Source organism: Pagrus pagrus (assembly GCF_965226575.1).
Source record: "Pagrus pagrus genome assembly, chromosome: 3".
NCBI classification, from domain to species: Eukaryota; Metazoa; Chordata; class Actinopteri; order Spariformes; family Sparidae; genus Pagrus; species Pagrus pagrus.
Window position 1 is genome coordinate 22,298,604 of NC_140187.1, and position 17,008 is coordinate 22,315,611.

General features: G+C 44.2%; 1 protein-coding gene across 9 annotated transcripts in view; it reads right to left on the reverse strand.

The window, feature by feature from the left end:
• Positions 1 to 16,773, reverse strand: part of kif21b (kinesin family member 21B) — a 65,118-nt gene extending 48,345 nt beyond the window's left edge. For all 9 annotated transcript variants that reach the window (XM_084347745.1, XM_084347749.1, XM_084347747.1 and 6 more), the window contains exon 1: positions 16,387 to 16,773. In XM_084347745.1, coding sequence (XP_084203871.1) covers positions 16,387 to 16,427 — 41 coding nt within the window. In that variant the 5' untranslated portion in view covers positions 16,428 to 16,773. The remainder of the gene's footprint in view (positions 1 to 16,386) is intronic.
• Between the last annotated feature and the right edge of the window lie 235 nt (positions 16,774 to 17,008).

Genomic DNA, 17,008 nt, shown 5'->3' on the forward strand with positions numbered 1-17,008 from the left:
CCATCCAGGAAAGGTGGTGCTGACAGGTAGAGAATAAAAAGCTCTACAGGTGACTTACTGTGCTGTAAAGGCACTGATCAACTGTATACAATGGAAGATACACTAGAAAGCCATGTTTACACTGTAAATCCTGCACAGGGAGGCTGTAAATTAGAATTGATTTTGTGTTTTGCGAAGCAGTGAGTTTGCTGATCTCAGATCATGTTGCCCACAGATCCTCTCATTCATGAGGATCAGAGAGGCCAAACTGTCCTGTAACAACAGCAACATCTTTGTTTTTCATTCCCCCCCTTCCCATTACCTCACAACATGTTGGAATTATTTTGACAGATGGAAAAAAAATACACTGACAAAATAGCTGGGGTCTGTATCAAATAAGCATGTGCCCTTAGATCTGGAGAACATAATTTGTTGGCTGTTGCATCTCTGTAGCATCACAATGCTTCATTTATAATGGTACGTTGAGACACATCCATTGTCCTGATTCATGTCACATACATATGGATGTGTGAAGCAGCAGAGGCGAATGAATCCAATCAGGCAGAACTCTGCGTTGATGGGAGTTCGTCTGCATACAAAAGATTCATTTTACAAAGTAAACAGAATCAACAGAATTAAAGTTGAGTTTATTAGTTTCGAACACTGACAATTACCACATACAATGTGGGAAAAGGGTGGTCTGTAGAGATGTACCACAGATAATTGTCACGTGACTCTGCAGGCTGCCCTAAAACATTTTACTGTCTTTGAGTCTTACTGCTTATTGTTTTGGTTTTACAGCCTATAAGCTTTAGGTGCACAGGAAGATGAAAACAGTTCTGATAAACTCCTCTGTACTCTACCTGCTCAGCACCAAAAGGCCAACAGACATATGACATTGTAAGGTGACAATATGTATATACTGTGTAGGGTTAGCTTGCTGTGCTGCCCTACGTCAATTAAAGCAGCTTTAAAGATGCAGTATGTAACAGTATGCCAACAAAAATAGACAGCATATCACCAGAGTAACTGCGTAACTGAGTTCTTAAAAACACAAAATAGATCTTTGTATATACTTCTGCTTGCAGGAATAACTGGTTGATATAAGACTTATAACCTTTCTTTCTTTTCATCTGTGTCCTAAAACCCATCCCTGTCCCATGCTGATGCCCTGCTCTCCCCCTCTCTCCTCCACATGGGCTGACAAAGTAGGAGGTGGTGAGACTTTATATCCCCCAGTTGTCATCCCACTCATTAGTAATAGCTCAGCAGAGAGAAAAGTGTAAAACCTGTCATCGCATTCTTTGTCTCTATGTCGCACACCTCATTTCCTTTGTAAAATGAGTGTTTGCTTAGACGAGGTGCTCGTGCGAGGGCCACTCCCTCCGAAATACTGAACAAGCAGTGTCCGTAATGGTTCAATATTGGTGGGAAAAATGTTGTGAGTGGAAGAGGAATCCATGTTCTTTGTATATTTATAGTCATATAAATGAAAGCCAGCCTCATGCATTTATGTAATTAAAACCTCGAGAACATGTTGTGATGCACTGCACTGCACTGCAGGTCAAACCATCTTTATAATTATTCTTCTGAGGAGAATCAACTGTGCAAAGAGGTGTTGCCCTCTAATTCCATGCCTGTTGGTGCCTGTCCGTGATGGCCAAGTGGGTTTCCAAAACTGCTTATGGATGCATCCCTGCTGGTTTCCCTGAACCACAGCCCCACCACACAGTCAGCAGTTGGGGTGTTGGCGCCACACACACACACCACAGGCTCTATTTCTCGTAAACTGTAACAGCACTTTGCCATGAAATAATGCACAAACACTTACAGCAGTGGCCTCCATTTATCAACCAAGTAGCTCAGCCTGATCTGAAGATGAACATGAATAAAAAATTGTTTCTTGAACTGCTGCCAAACCCAAAGCTGTGCCTATTTATAAGCATACCGTATACAAGAAACAGTGTTGATATAACACAAAATAAAATCATTTCTTTATGATTTTGAAGTTCCTCTTGTTTTACTTCTGTTAAACCAAACGGCGAGTAAGATGACATCACAGCTCGCAACCTGATAAATGCAAAATACACGCCACACCTGAAGCGGCGTTAATACGATCACTGTATTGTTGCTTAATTTACCGAGCAGAACCGCTTTCCCTTTCTGAAGGAGATTAACTTCATGCAGCCGGCCCAACAGAGATTACATAAACAGGAGCACTGTGTCGTAATCTGGTTCTGTTCTGTTTGCTTGTACCGCACCTCCGATTAGTGCTTTGTCATTGTCAGAGTTCAGATTAGGATTAACCCAACTGACACAGCAGTGAGCGTGTGTGTGCATGCCACAGAGAGGGATACTAGCAGCCTTTTCAGGTATGAGAATATTTTCACTGACAGAGACATAGAGACTGTATTAGTGAAATTAAAAGAGGGTATGGATCTGTAACGTCCTTGTAAGCGTTTTAGTCACACAGTGAAGAAAATCCTCCAAGAAGTCATTTCAAGGATTGGAAAGAGACGTCCGGCTGAGCTAAATGTCTAGTGTGTGTTTCCTCTCTTATCTCTGTCAATGTGAGCACGCCTGGGTCATGTTCCCACGGCAACCGGGACAAGATAACTCAGCAGATACTCAGAAAGTTAACAAAAAACTTCAAAATAAAGAAATGCAAGCCGTTTTTCTCCGTCTTTTCTGACTTGAATACTACATTACCATGATTACCAAGTGTTCAACACGTGATAACAGCCTTTGTCTCACTGTACACCTGATACACAACTGTCAATGGTGCTGATTTTCACCCTTTGAACCATTAACCTCCCCTGTTGCTCTCTCACTGTATCCGCCTCTTTCACTTGTGAAAAAGTCAAACCAAGAGAAAGACAGAGGGAACAAAAGGGAAAGTGAAAATGAGAACAAGAACAGAGAAGAGGAGGGACAATATGGCGATTCATGAAGATTGTCGTATGTTTGACATGAAAAGCCCTGAGAACTCAGGAAATTGGCTTGGCCTATTTTAAATGAGGAGCTCTGGGCATATCAGTGACAGTGGGATGAAATGAGAGAGGCCCCGAGGTGCAGCAATTGATGGAGCGGAGGCCGACCAGTGGCTGCTAAGGTCAAAACTGGAAGGAAAAAAAAATGTAACAAAGGGAGTATCAAAACAGAACGGATGTGAAAAAGAGCATTTGTTTCAAGGTCAATTGATCAGTGGGTTGTCCAAATGATGAGCTGACAAGTCAGATTCACAAAGGGTTTTGATGTGTGGATCGACATGAATATAATTAGAATATACAAAATATAGAATGATTATAAAGCAAAAGAATATGTTCGATTTTAAAAATGAAATGCATGGACATTTTCTTATGTAATTAGTGTAGCATGTTAGTTTACCATGTTTAGCGTGTTAGCGTGGTAAAATTAGATCAGCAGTGAACACAAATTGCAGTTGAGGCTAATGGGAATTTCATTAGATTTTAAAGATTACTAAATCTCCCTTCTAGAGTCAGTGTTTGGTTTGTCCATTCTGGGCTACTGTAGAAACATTGCGGTGCAACATGGCGGACCCGTGGAAGAGGGCCCACTCTCTCTGTAGAGCCTCATTCAATGGTAATTATACAATGATTATACACTAACAAAACATAATTATGAATATTATATATAATTTCTACCAATAAAGACACGTTACATTAAAAGTTAAGGGAACACTAAAGTTATTACAGTTCATCCTCAGGAGGTCACGAATATGTTTCTCAAATTTGATGGCAATCCATCCCATAGTTGTTGAGACATTTCACTAAAAGACAAAAATGTCATCCTCATTGTGACATGAGGTGAAACATCATGGGATCAACAAAGTCAGTCAAATGAATCCTCTGGGAACCATGAATGTCTGCACATAATGTAGTCCGCATCAAAGGCTCCACTACTCTAGCTCATCTGAAACAGTTTTTTGATATACTTCTCAAACATCTTAAAGTATGTCACCTGCTAAATGTAATCACAAGCAACATGAATATTCACAGCATGTAGTCCTTCGATCCTAATTAGCCAGTGCGGTTTTGTTAACTAATTAGATTTCTGATTGCAGTTCCTCGTCTCAACATAAATTAATTCAACACTAATGAACATCTTCTCGAATCTTAAAGCTTCCCAAATTAAAGCGTATTCATCAAAGAGTTACTGTAATACCCCCTCTATGAAACCCGACCACAGTGCAGCTGAAAGGCACCATTTTTGATTATTGAGCTACAGTAGGCACTTCTGTCCTGCTTCCCATTTAATCAGTGCTCCCATTGATTTCCTGGATCAGCTGTCTGCGGTGATTCCGCGTATAAAACCATCAGCCGTCTCTCTCCGCCTCCAATCGAGCTTCCCATCTCTCCGTCTCCACATCCATCTGCTGGTCTATCCACTAACATCCATCTAAGACACCTTTCCCATAAAGTCTACGCCAGGCTCTTATAGTAATCAGTTTAAGTCCCCATAGAACAACATTTCAGCCGTACTTAGCTTCCATTGCATGACGTATTTTCGAGTGGGATCAAGATAGCCTGATTGAAAGTGGCTGTGGCTAACACCTGAAGACACACTCAAGTACTGTAGTATCCTGTTGCTAGCTAAATAATGGATCTTGGTTCTTTGCTGCTAAAAGTTGAAGATGGAGTGATGAGTGAATGTCATGATATTAATGGTTGGAATTGGTTGGTTCAAGTCTACGTAATCCATGAGTGGATTTTGATGAGAATGCAGACAATGTAATTTTTTTTTTTTTTTTAAATGGGCGCACAATACGGCCGGGGATGTGTCTAAAAGAGGTTAAAGGGCATTTTTTGTTTCATCTCGACTTTAAATATCTATGAACAAGTGAAATAACGGCACATGCTCCAATAATCGGTTATGGAAGGAGGCCAGTCACTCCAAATCTGTCTCTCACTTCGGTTTCCAATCCTCCACATGGGCCCAACATCCCAGCGGGCTAACAGGCTGTTAGCCAAGTGCACACACACACAGACACGCACACACACACACATTCAGAAGTTCATACGCTTGACCATGGCAGAAATAAGCAATGGGCACCTGACTGTGCCATGTCCCTGGCAAGGTAAATGCCGTATTAGCTATGAATGAAATAAGCTGGCGTCAACTAAAAACTGAATATGGGTTGAGAAACTGCATTTAGCTCGCTTTGACCTTGGCTTAAGGCAACTAGCATACCAGGATAAGAAAGAGACAAGTGGACAGAACGGGTTCAGACAGTAAATGGCTGGCTCAGGTGGGAGCACCGGAAGAGAAAGCACTAATGAGGACCACTCGGACAAACTGAGGCAGTGATGCATGAAGCAAATGGAGGGGAGAGCTGACTAAGTGTAGAATATGTTGATGGGAAAGCAAAGAGGACAGTGTGCATTATGAGCAAACATTCATAAGCATGTGTAAAGGAAGTGGGACAGTGGTCACAAGAGGCTGGCGCTGGGTGTGGACAGCTGGCTCACCCAGGTGGTGGCAGGCAGACTCGGGGTGGACACCTTCTGCCACTCCCATTTGGCGTCTGTTTTGCCACACTGGTTCACACGTGCCGATGCTCCCAGAGCGCCGTGCCCTGTGCACAAGGCCACTGTACTGACCACATGCTCTGGGTAAAATCTTGTTATATGGGTATTATCCTCATTTAGGCTGAAACGATTAATCAATTAGTCAATTTGATTAATTGTTATTTTTCAAGTCAAACACTCACCAATGCCAGCTACAAAATTTTGAGGAAAAAGTCTTTTGGGGACAGTAAATGAACATCTTTAGCTGGGAGTTTCACATCAATTTGTTGGTAGTCATATGACATTATCTTTAACGGCAGATGGTTTTTGCCCCACTGTCATGTGAGTGTAGACATTCGAATGTCCATATCTTGGAAACAGACTCGACTAGGGCTGACCCAAATGTTTCGAAGCTTTGAAACTTCTCCCGTTGCCATGGTAATCATGTCCAAACCAGTGTTTGAATACTGATATCGAACAGAAATACATTATATTTTTGAAGAAAGCAATATTTTTGCTTTGGCTTCACCCAGAAAGAGGCTAAAGACTGAAAAGGGGCAAGAGATGGAGCTCTTCTGGGGCTTTTAATTAGTCTCAGAACCAGCACATAAAATGACCATATCATGATAACGATATTTACTGTACATATACAGTATATCACCCGGCCCTATGATGTCTCCCTTCTGGTCCTTCTCTCCAGCTGAACTCATAATTAGATTAATAGCAAAGAATTCAATAATGACTGCAAGTTAGAGGAAAGTATGGTAGCCCTCCATCCCACCCCATCGAAGGCAATTCTCACTGAGTCTTGAAGGATGAAAATGGTTTCCAAGACAGTCCTGGTATTTTCTGACACACATTAAACCTGATGGTAACATTTTTTTTCATAACAGCGAAGAGTCTATTGCCACAGCACAGAGAACGATAACTGAACACATACACAAGCATACAAGCACTCCATCAATAGAGGATATTCTCTGAGAGGCATTTGAACACACTCATCTGATGCGGCACTAGCAGTCTATTCACCACCACACTCAGACATACAATGCATTCGTGCCCCTGCTCACAGCCTGTGTGTTACCCTTATCTATCGAACTAACCTCGCAGACTGGCGGCCCTGTAGCCCGAGGCACTGCTGCCGATTGGTAACCAGCGATAAGGGGGAGCAGCACTCACATATATTGTGCTCATTGGTTTGACTGGTTGTGTTAGCATGCAGTGTCGCACGCTGGAGCACAAATGAGCGAACTGGTTCATGTATGTTAACATGAGCATTTTCCTAACTGAGCCAGACTTCGAGGACAGAGTTGTCCTACATTGTCTGGAAAGGGCTGGGTCGCCAACTAACTGAGCTGTAATCTCTCACCAGCTCCATCAGGAATTTATTTCCAAAAGACACACGGTGTCATCGAAAGTTTAAGGTCTGTCTCAATACACAACTGTAGTCTCATTGCTTTCTTCTTGTCTTTTGTCTATTGTCCTTGCAGACCAAAAAGATGAAAAGACACCCATGTCCCGTGACAACAAACCGAGCATCAAAGATAAAATGTGGAGTGAAGCCAAGACTTCAGATTGGGATCTGTGGGACACTCCAGGGGCCTCAAATATCACATTTTTATGCTGATGATATCAGGTAAAGTGGGACAGAGTTGTGTGTAAAGCTGAACAGGCTATGAATGAAACCAGAATACAACACAGTGATGAAGAACATCAGCTGGGAAAGACGTTGGCGTCATACTTTGATGTAAAAGTCTCAGCTTGTTAATTCACCTGACTATGAATATAACAGTATAATTCATTGATGATAGTAATAACTGAGGTAGTATTGATCATCGAAGCGTGAACTCTGCCACTCGGCAAGAAATAAACTTCTCACCAACGTCAAAGACTAGTAACCATCACTCAGTTTCAGATGAGCATCTCTCATTGTTACAAGGCCACATCAGTCCGCATCATCGGAGTTGATTCTGGGTCAATCCCCACCCCACTTCCTCACCCCCACCTCCTCATTGCCCTTCCCTCCCCCTCTTGTCTGGTCTGTCTGCCGCTCCATGGGGGGAGGTGGAGGCACAAGAAAGAATCAAATTAGCTTCCTTTTCCGACATTTTCGTGACAGACGGCCTTGTCAAGGTCAGGGAGGTGCTCAACAGCGTCAGCTTGATGCCAATTAACTACAACGAGCACCGGCCATTAGAAAAACATTTGTTGTTTGTGATGGATGCTGGGTGCTTTTAGCCAAAGTGCTTCGTGCACAGTGACTGTGTATAATTTTAGTGTGGACCACCATGTGAATACCTAAAATGTGCAGAGTGGTGGACTCGACTAACAAATTAGGTCGTAAAATTGATCCAGTGTGACGCTCAATTACAGCAGTGGCACTGGCAGTATGGAGTTCATGAAAAGATCTAAGATCAAAAGGAAAGTGGCAGCGAGAGGCAGTCCTTAATAAAGAGCAGAAATGTGGTTGTGATCATATTTTGCTGTAAATTATCGAAGGTTCAGAACTCTAAATGTTTTCACATGTGAAATATGATATATGTGCTTTTATTGTGCATTTCTTTCTTCTCCAAGGATGTTATGATTTCACCCATGTTCGTTTGATTTGTTGGTTGGTTGTTTACACAAAAACTACAGAACAGATTTCCACGAACCTTGGATGGAGGATGGCTCTCAGCTCAGAATAGACCCAAGTACAAAAGGGGACTGTTTTTGTACTTACCGCCTTGGTGGAGGTATGCACTCTACGCAGTTTTTTCACATATGAAATACAGCTTTGCATGTAAAAGAAAAATGCTCCTCATCCTGCTCCTGTGTGTCAGTGTATCAACATGTGTTTAAAAAGTGATCTTTAATGTGAAATCGATGTTTTCACAGGTGGTGTTTTGCATCTCACATCCGTCTATACGTGCATTATTCAAATGTGAAATGCTGTTTCACACGTTATCTGATGAGTTATCTGAGTTTAGACGCCTAGAAGCCGAGAGGACTTCAACTGCAGCACACACAACCACACAAAATACTAGGTTTCATGCAATATTTGTATGTTGTGGAGGTAAGTTTCAAGAATGTAAAGGTCACAAGTCCAGAAAACACACAGCTGCTGAAACCTGTGGCCGTGTTTGGCTTTTTCTTTCACACACAGCGTACAACACACGCTGCAGAGCTGCAGACTGCTGCCATGACTCTGCTTGTCTGTCTGCCTCCCTGGAGGGTTGCTTAGCATTACCAGCAGCCCAGCCCCCCTCACTGTCAGACAGCATTTAGCATGAGTGCTAATGTAGCCAGCCTCCATGTCTGTGTGTCTGTAGGAATGTAAACCTAGCCAAGGGGTATAGACCTAGCTTTTCAGTCAGGTACATGCACATACACGTGTATTATCTTTATCTGTGCAGGGGTGTGTGAGGTTAGGTGATAAATCAAAAGATAGGCGATGGCTTCGGAATGATGATTATTAGTCTGATGGTGGAGCAGATAAGATGATGAGCTTTAGCTAAATTCAGTTAATCTAGTTTATCCTGCTGGCCTATCTGGGCAGAATTAAAGTTATACGGCTGTGTGTCTACCAGGAATCACCAGGAGAACCAGACTCTGTGTTTGTTTCCAGGGGTGACAGAGCAGTTGCAGCTGCTTTTGAGCAGCCTCTTTCTTGTGCAGGCTTTAAGTGTCAGAGGCGATGCCTTCAAGGACATTTTCTGCTAATATAAATTCCCTCAGGTATCTATTTTAATGTCATATTCTGTATTTCAAGGTGGTAGCATAGTCCCATCTACACAATCTGCAAATAATCTCAATGTCTTTTACCATACAAGTGTATTTAATGGCACTTGGTCCTGCGGTACGTACTTCGTTGCCCATTAATGACACTTCCTGAATCAGTCCTAACAATTCACAAGCTGATTTCACTGTGCTAAGGCTAATCAGCAGAATCACATGGTAGTGTTGCATTCACACAAAAAAGCTGCTGACACATGGCTGACGTAAATGAACCCTTACTGCCCTTACTTCCTCAATAAGTGTGTGATGTCAATTAATAAATGTTGCAATTAGCTTCTTCGCAACACTGTACAGGACTAGCCAAAACAATAGCTTGTAACGCTGTCAGTCGACAGAAGCCAGCGTCTTACATCATTGCCTCAGACTTTCTTTTCATCATTGTAAAACAGAAAAAGTCTGACGTCGGTGTATTTCACTTTTTATCAACAAGACATACGGTCTACCTCTATGCTAGCAGCTCTGCAAAGCTGCACTAAGGGCACAGCTATGATTTGAGCTAAATGCTAACATCAGCTAACATCAGCATGCTAGACAACATTGCTCACAATGACAACGCTAGCACGCTGACATAAATTCATGTCAATTTCAACTCATGTCAATTTGTCCAATACTTCTGACACCTCCAAGAGCTAATTAGCAAATGTTAGCACACCAAAACGCTACGATAAAAGTTAACACGGTAAACATTACAATGACAATGCTAACGTGCTGGCATCCTAGTTTAATTTGTCCAATACTTCGAACACCTCCAAGCACTAATTGGCAAATGTTAGCATGCCAAAATGGTTAACTTGGTAAACATTACAATGACAATGCTCAACATCAGCATGCTAGCATTGTCATTGTAATGTTTACCATGTGAACCATTCTGGCATGCTAACATCTGCTAATTAGCACTTGGAGGTGTTAAAAGTATTGGACAAATTAAACTACAGCTATAAAGAAGACACATTTTCAGTTTGTCAGTTATTTTGTAGCTGAATTCAGCAATTTTGAAGCTTCCTCACCCTGCTGTCATCTCTCCATTCACAGACACACAACAACACAAAACAAACTCAGACACACAAACTCCAGCAGTGATAAAGCTACTTAGCGCTGAAGGTGATTATGGGCCAGCTGGTCACACATACACACACACACATACACACCCCTTCATACCCTGACAGCAGCTCTACTGAAGCATGCAGACAAACACAAAGGACACAGTCTGGCCCAAATGCAGAGAGCTTCACATGTTTTGTCTTATTATTAATATCTGACAACTTTGCTCTCCAGGAAAGTCACACGGGGCCGAATAAAAACCCACTTAAATGAATTCAGGAGGAAAAACATTGTGAATATGAATAATTCCGTCTCAGATGGACGCAGTGAAGAGGCAGTGAGAGCACAGTAAAGCTCTCCCACAGAAATGCTGACCTGCTTACGGTCCGCAATGCTGTAAAACGAGACAATTCAGCGACTGAGGGAAGATGTGTTTAAGTGCATGTTTAAAGAGATAAAGTGATTAATAAGAGTGGGAGGAAGAAGAAATCACTTGTTTACTGGCAAGCTGTGTCATATTTCTAGTTCGCGGGTTGAAAAAGCAACAAGAATATAATCTGAGTGTGTTTAGAACATTAAACATTAAAAGTGAATAAAATCTATATACAGTCTAGACACAACACCTGAGGGCCTCCATCTTTCTACATCTTCCTCCCTGTGTGGGAATATGGCAAACACGTGCAGCTGGGCCCAAATTATTCATACACACACGATGCTCAGACGTGCACACACACACATGGACGCACCCCATGCAGACGCACACTGATTGCATGATTGGCTAAGAGCTCATATTTGCACGCTACAGTAGCCCTTTTGACAACAGAAGACACACTTACTACCCCACCCCTCCTCCTCCCTCTGTCCACCGCCCACCCTCCTCCGTCCCCTTCCCTCTTTGATTTTTCTTTGTATTTGTTGTGTTGAATGGCAGGAAGCGTTGCTCCTTTTTAGAGGAGAGAGAGCAGTTTATCAAACAAATTGGACATCAAAAACTGACTCTTTCGCCCCTTCCCGTCTGAAAATATGGCCTCCCGCTCTTCATCCCTGTTTGCCCTCCAGTTCTTTGCCCTTGCTCAGTGTGTCTTTATCTGCATGTGTGTGTACGTGTGTGTGTGTGTGTGCAAACTCAGCACAGAGCACAAAGAGCTGCAGTGACATCAGACTCATTCACACTGTGTCCTCTGTCTACACTCACCCATGAGGTGCTCTGTTTAGAGGGCCTCTGCTCCGCCTCATCCCCCCTCCCAAACACACACACACACACACCTCTTGTGACCATAACAACACAAAATCTAGTTAGGTTGTTTATCTAAATTTGCTGACCCCACAAATGTATTTAAGTCTCACCAAAATGCTTAAGAACGGGGAAATTAATTATTTTTTTTGCTGACCGAAGCAGAATGAACCATGATAATTGGGGCTGTTTGGGAGCTAAGCTCCAGCTGACGTATGATGAGACCCTGATAACAGGAAGATGCAAATGCTCACACTGAAGAGCCTTTCATTCCTGCCTGAATTCGAATGGATGAATTCAAATAAATACAGATCTATGTGTGTGTTTGTGTGTGCACGTGCAAGAGTGGGCGAAGTGGGGGAGAAAGCTGGTGAGCTTCCAACATTTCGGTCACAGCTTCGCGCTTTATTGCGCAGACGAGCTTGAGCAAGAGAAAATAAAAGGATGAGGCAAACATTTAGAGGAAGTACACTCTGCTGCGATTGTTTTCTCCATTTTTTAGTCAGGACTAACGGGCCTATTTGTCACAGGAGAGCAGAAAAATGTGTCCCTCTAGAGTAGGACTTGAGCTGATTCTCTCACTCAGGCTGCAGAGCAGCACACTGATTCCTCGAAGGTTTATAGAAAAATGCCCCGAGGCTTAGCTTCAAGTCTATTTTCTTGCAGTTTCACGCTCTCGCTGAGGCTTCCGTCTTAACTGAATCGTGTCAACGGGCTCATCAGCAGCTCACAGAGCAGGAAGTGAACAGGAAAGCGTGGATAGTCCAGCGGCAGTCTTACAGGAAGTCATTCTGCAACAGCAGCACGCCATTTGGGACTAGAGAAGAAGTCCATCAACAGTTGCACAACTCATTTTCATGCCCATGCATCAGCACACAACCAGCACTTCCCTGACAGGCTGGTATCTCATAAACACAATCAAATCGCTCTATTACTGTATACACCTGTCATCAGACGTGTCATTGAGAGGTGTTGTGTATTTGTTTGGACAAGCAGGATTAAGGGATGTTGCTCAGCAACCTCACAATCTTCTTTGTCCTGCATACCTCTTTCACCTCCTCCACCACAATCATTTTGTAAAGCCACTGAGCCTGATTGTCCGTGATGTTCCCATCAACTTTCAGGCCTCATGTCGGAGGTTTATTCCATCACTTGCATATATACATTACACACTGTCCACACGCCGTCTTTAGCACTCTTGCCACAGAGGACATTCACACGGAACTGTTGGGTCTGATGGGTTTGAAGGGCAACAACAACCAAAAACCAACATGTGACCAGCAAGCCAGCGTGAGGAGGAAGTGATGCACAGCTGTGGACGGACAACTTGGGTGTGTGCCCCGTCATGTTTCCTGCTCCTCTGCCCTCGAGCGAGGCCGAATCACTGATTGGAAACAACTTCAGCGTTGGCTCCAATCAACAAAGCAAAACTGTTTTCACTTTTCCTGACCAGTGACTGTAAAATGCTGGGGCGGGGGGGGTTTGAATGTTGAGACAGAGTGTAAGAATGCACTCATGAGAAGATTACATTACAGCAGTACTGTGTGACCGGTACAAACTGTGGGCTGATAACTTGCTCGCAAAAAACACATCCACGGTTTCCCACCAGAGTCCAGTCATTTTTAAAAGGCAACCCCCCGGGGAGGTGTGTAACCCAGACAGAGCCTGTGTGGCAAACAGTTAACACACACAGGAAACAGGCGAGACTGGTAGCCTACACAGGACATACGTCCAGCAACAGAAAAACTCCCATTTAAAGCCTTTGTGTATCAGCTGTCAGGGGCCCCTTCCGCAGTTGTATTCTGCTGCTACTCCTGTTTTGTTTTGAAGCCGGTGTTTTGGTCATGAAGCGGCAACACTTTGATGGATTTATGATTCTTTTCTTGTGCAATGCGCTATGTTAGAGCTGGTAGTGGACCACAAAGATAAAATATTATCTTTTTTCTCTCAGCTGAGCTCCAATCGCCTCTAAGCCAAAGTGCTCTGCGTCACAGCTGTCCAAAACACCCCAGTCATGCACATGTGGGTTTTGACAGAACACTGAATATTTTGTCCTATTTTTTTCCGTATCAGTCATCATCTCGAACCACAAATGTAGGAAATGCACAGGACTGATGAATCACTCCTTGGTGTCTTCCTCAGGGTCTTTCCATTTAGATCAGACTGAGAGGAAAGCCTCGAGGAGCTGTGTTCAGGTGAGAACATCGAGCAACAGTCACAAGGTCAAAGACCACAAGAGCACTAAACAGATTTGTCTTTGTGTCTATTTATACATAGCTACGGAGGCTGACTTAGCACTTTGGTGGGAGAGCCTTCGCCGCAGCTGAAATGAGTAAGTGGCGGAGCCGCAGAGAAACAGTAAGAGACAGATCGATATGCAAACTGCTCGTAACTCTCGTGTACATGCCTAAACACAAAAGCTGAATTATTGACATTTATGGTAGCGCATGCACGCTCAGAGACAGCCCCGACGTGAAGCTTCACTCAACGTGAGATCAACTGGAGGAGAAGAAGGAGGAGGAGGAGACATCCTTGAGATGAAGTGAAACTGCACATATGTCTGTGTGTGTGGGGGCTCAAATGACTGAGATAATGGAGGAGTCTTCTCAGTCTTATAGCCCGTTTGCATCAGGCTGAGCTTATCCTGCAGAAGATAAAACAGCCGAGCCAGATGCAATTTAACAGCAGCCACTTAGTCGGGAGTTCCATTACATGCATCTCGTCGTGTTTGACTGGACTTCAGTGTGTGTGTGTGTGTCCACATTCAGGTCAGGTCTGAATGCAGGATTGTAGGTCATGTCACTGGTTATGTGGACATTGTTTAAGGGGAAGGCAGTGCAGACATTCAGGAAATGGATGCCGGCTACTCAGACTGTGTGTGTGTGTGTGTGTGTGTGTGTGTGTGTGTGTGTGTGTGTGTGTGTGTGTGTTGGCCCTCACGACAACCTCACTGCCCTCCAAATGCATGCTCACACACACACACACACACACACATGAGTCCTGCAGTCTCCCTGAAGGGTCTGCACAACATGGGAGCAATTAAACACCGTCCTCTCTTATCAGCGCCCGACTTTCTCTGGGGAAAAAAATTTGGGGAAAAAAACGTCGCTTATGCAGCAGGAAGTTATCCTTCTCCGCGTGTTTATTTGTGGGCTTCCCATTTCCTGTCAAACGCACAGACGCTTTTGGTGGCAACTCACAGGGCATGTAAGCACACACGCAGATCACACATGATGGAAAGGGGAGCTCGGCCACCAGCGAAGTCGCGTAATTACACCGAGTCTGTTTAATTACAACGTGAAACTCGTTCTAATGAAAACTGATTGTTGTGATTATAACGCTTGGACCTTTTTTTTTTATCAGGTTCAGGAAGTGATCATGTCGATATTGCATCATCTCAAAGAAGACAGCTCAACACACAGGCAGACATGTGGTGTTTGTGTGTAGCTGTCACCTTCATTCATCCAGTTACACTCCATCAACGAGCTCGGAGTTGCTCTCCAGACTCTAATCAATAACTTAAGCTGAGCAGCAGCCACCAGCTGCCTCTCTCTGACTTCTCTTTTCACCTTTTTTGTCTCTTTGCATTTTTTTTTTTTTTGGCAGCACCTCCCTCCCCACTTCCTGTTACAGTTGTCTCTGTGAATAAGCACAAAGGAGACTCACTCAGCGGTTGATTGACAAGTGACTCTGAAAACCTCCCCTGGGGAAATGGGGCCATCGGTTGCGAGGCTGCTCACCCCCCCATCCCCAACCCCCACTAAGTTCAATAAATGGGTCCCAAGACCTCAAAGGGATCCTCGATGAAGAGTAGTTAAAATCCACTGACTTTCTTTACATTTGCACAGTAAGTGAGGCTATTTTCATTCTTTGCGTCTGTACTATACAATCCTCTCATGCAGGACTCTCAGTGGGATTCACTGGCTGGTATAACACAGTCTGGGAGGGTCTGAGTTAAAGGACCACCGCCTCAGCTCCACACACTGCAAAATGAGCATGATCACAGACGCAGCCACTAAACACACACTACTCCAGCCATGCCTCCCAGTTTTTACAGGCGCCCACTGCCAGCACATGCACATTATATATGCTCTTCTTTCAAATCAAGCATTTAGTCCTGGCACGTGCACAATCGATAGGCTGCTTAGGCTGCATCTCCTGATCCAAAAAGCTGCTGTGTGCTGCCCGAGCTTCTGGGTGCATTTCCAACAAAGGCATTGAATGACACAGCTCTGGAGGAGAGCATCTCTTTGTGCTCGATTCATTTGCAGAGGGAGCCTTAAAAAAAAAATGACCAAAGAAAAAAAGCAGCACAGGCTTTTAGCTTTTAAAGAGCCAACTCAGCCATATAAGGTGTTCAGTGGACACGGTTAGGATAAGGTGAGACCGCAGGTAGCTGCATGTGAGAATAATATTAATGCAAAAATTGGTTTGGAGAGAGAAACGCCCATTCTCCTCCCTGCACCTGTCTGCAGCTGTCCTTGTCACCTCACCCAATGATAAACCCTGAACGCACCCCTCTGCTTCACATATAGCAGACTGATGCTGTGTATAACTTATTCCCTCCATACATGAAAACAATCATATGGAGATGTATTTTCAATACAGAGCAGAGCACCACCCATGTATTACAAAACAAGGTGTAACACTCCGCTCTGTGGCTGTGTAGCACACTGTCTCCTACAATGAGCACAGACGTTGAGGAGTGGAAGAGTAAATGAGACTATAGGTGTGCGGGATGCGTTTAATTGATCGCCTGGAGGCGCAGACACAATGTGGGCTGCTAAGGTCGGCACATTTCCAGCAGACAGACGTAGGGAGGCTTACCTCAACGCAACCTTCACACAGCAGTCGCCCAGACTCGCCATTATCGCTTTCAAGGTCCACCGACGGGATGTGGAGTATTTCGGCTATGTTGGCTTTTTCTCAGTGCGTGCAGACCGTGCGGTGCCGCGGCGGTGCGGGGTGTCTCAGGTCAGCGGGAGCAGCCGTCAAGACCTGCCGGCGGTGAGCTGCCTCATCTGGACTCCTCCTGTCTGCTTCTGCTGCTTCTCCTCCGCTGTGGCGCTCATTTCTGGCTCAACGGTCTCTGTCACATCGCGGAGTTGAACTCGCTTCTTTTTTCTCTTTCCGTGCTCCGTCTCAGCCGCTACATCCTGTTTCAAGTGCGTATGAGCGAAGCGTGTGAGCGCTCCTCAGAAGCCACACCGCTGCTCTCAGACAGACGCGATCACGTTGAAGCGGCGCTGAGACCGTACACTGGAGGGGGTAGTGCTGCCTTCACGGGCTGTCGGAATTATTCGGCTCAACTTCGGGGAGGTCGCACAGATGGCTGTGGAAACTCCAAATCACAGTGGTGTACCACAGGGGGTTGTAGAGGATAATCATCTGGAAACAAGATTCAAATGGAAAATGATAAATAAATATCAGTAACCACTTTGCACACTCA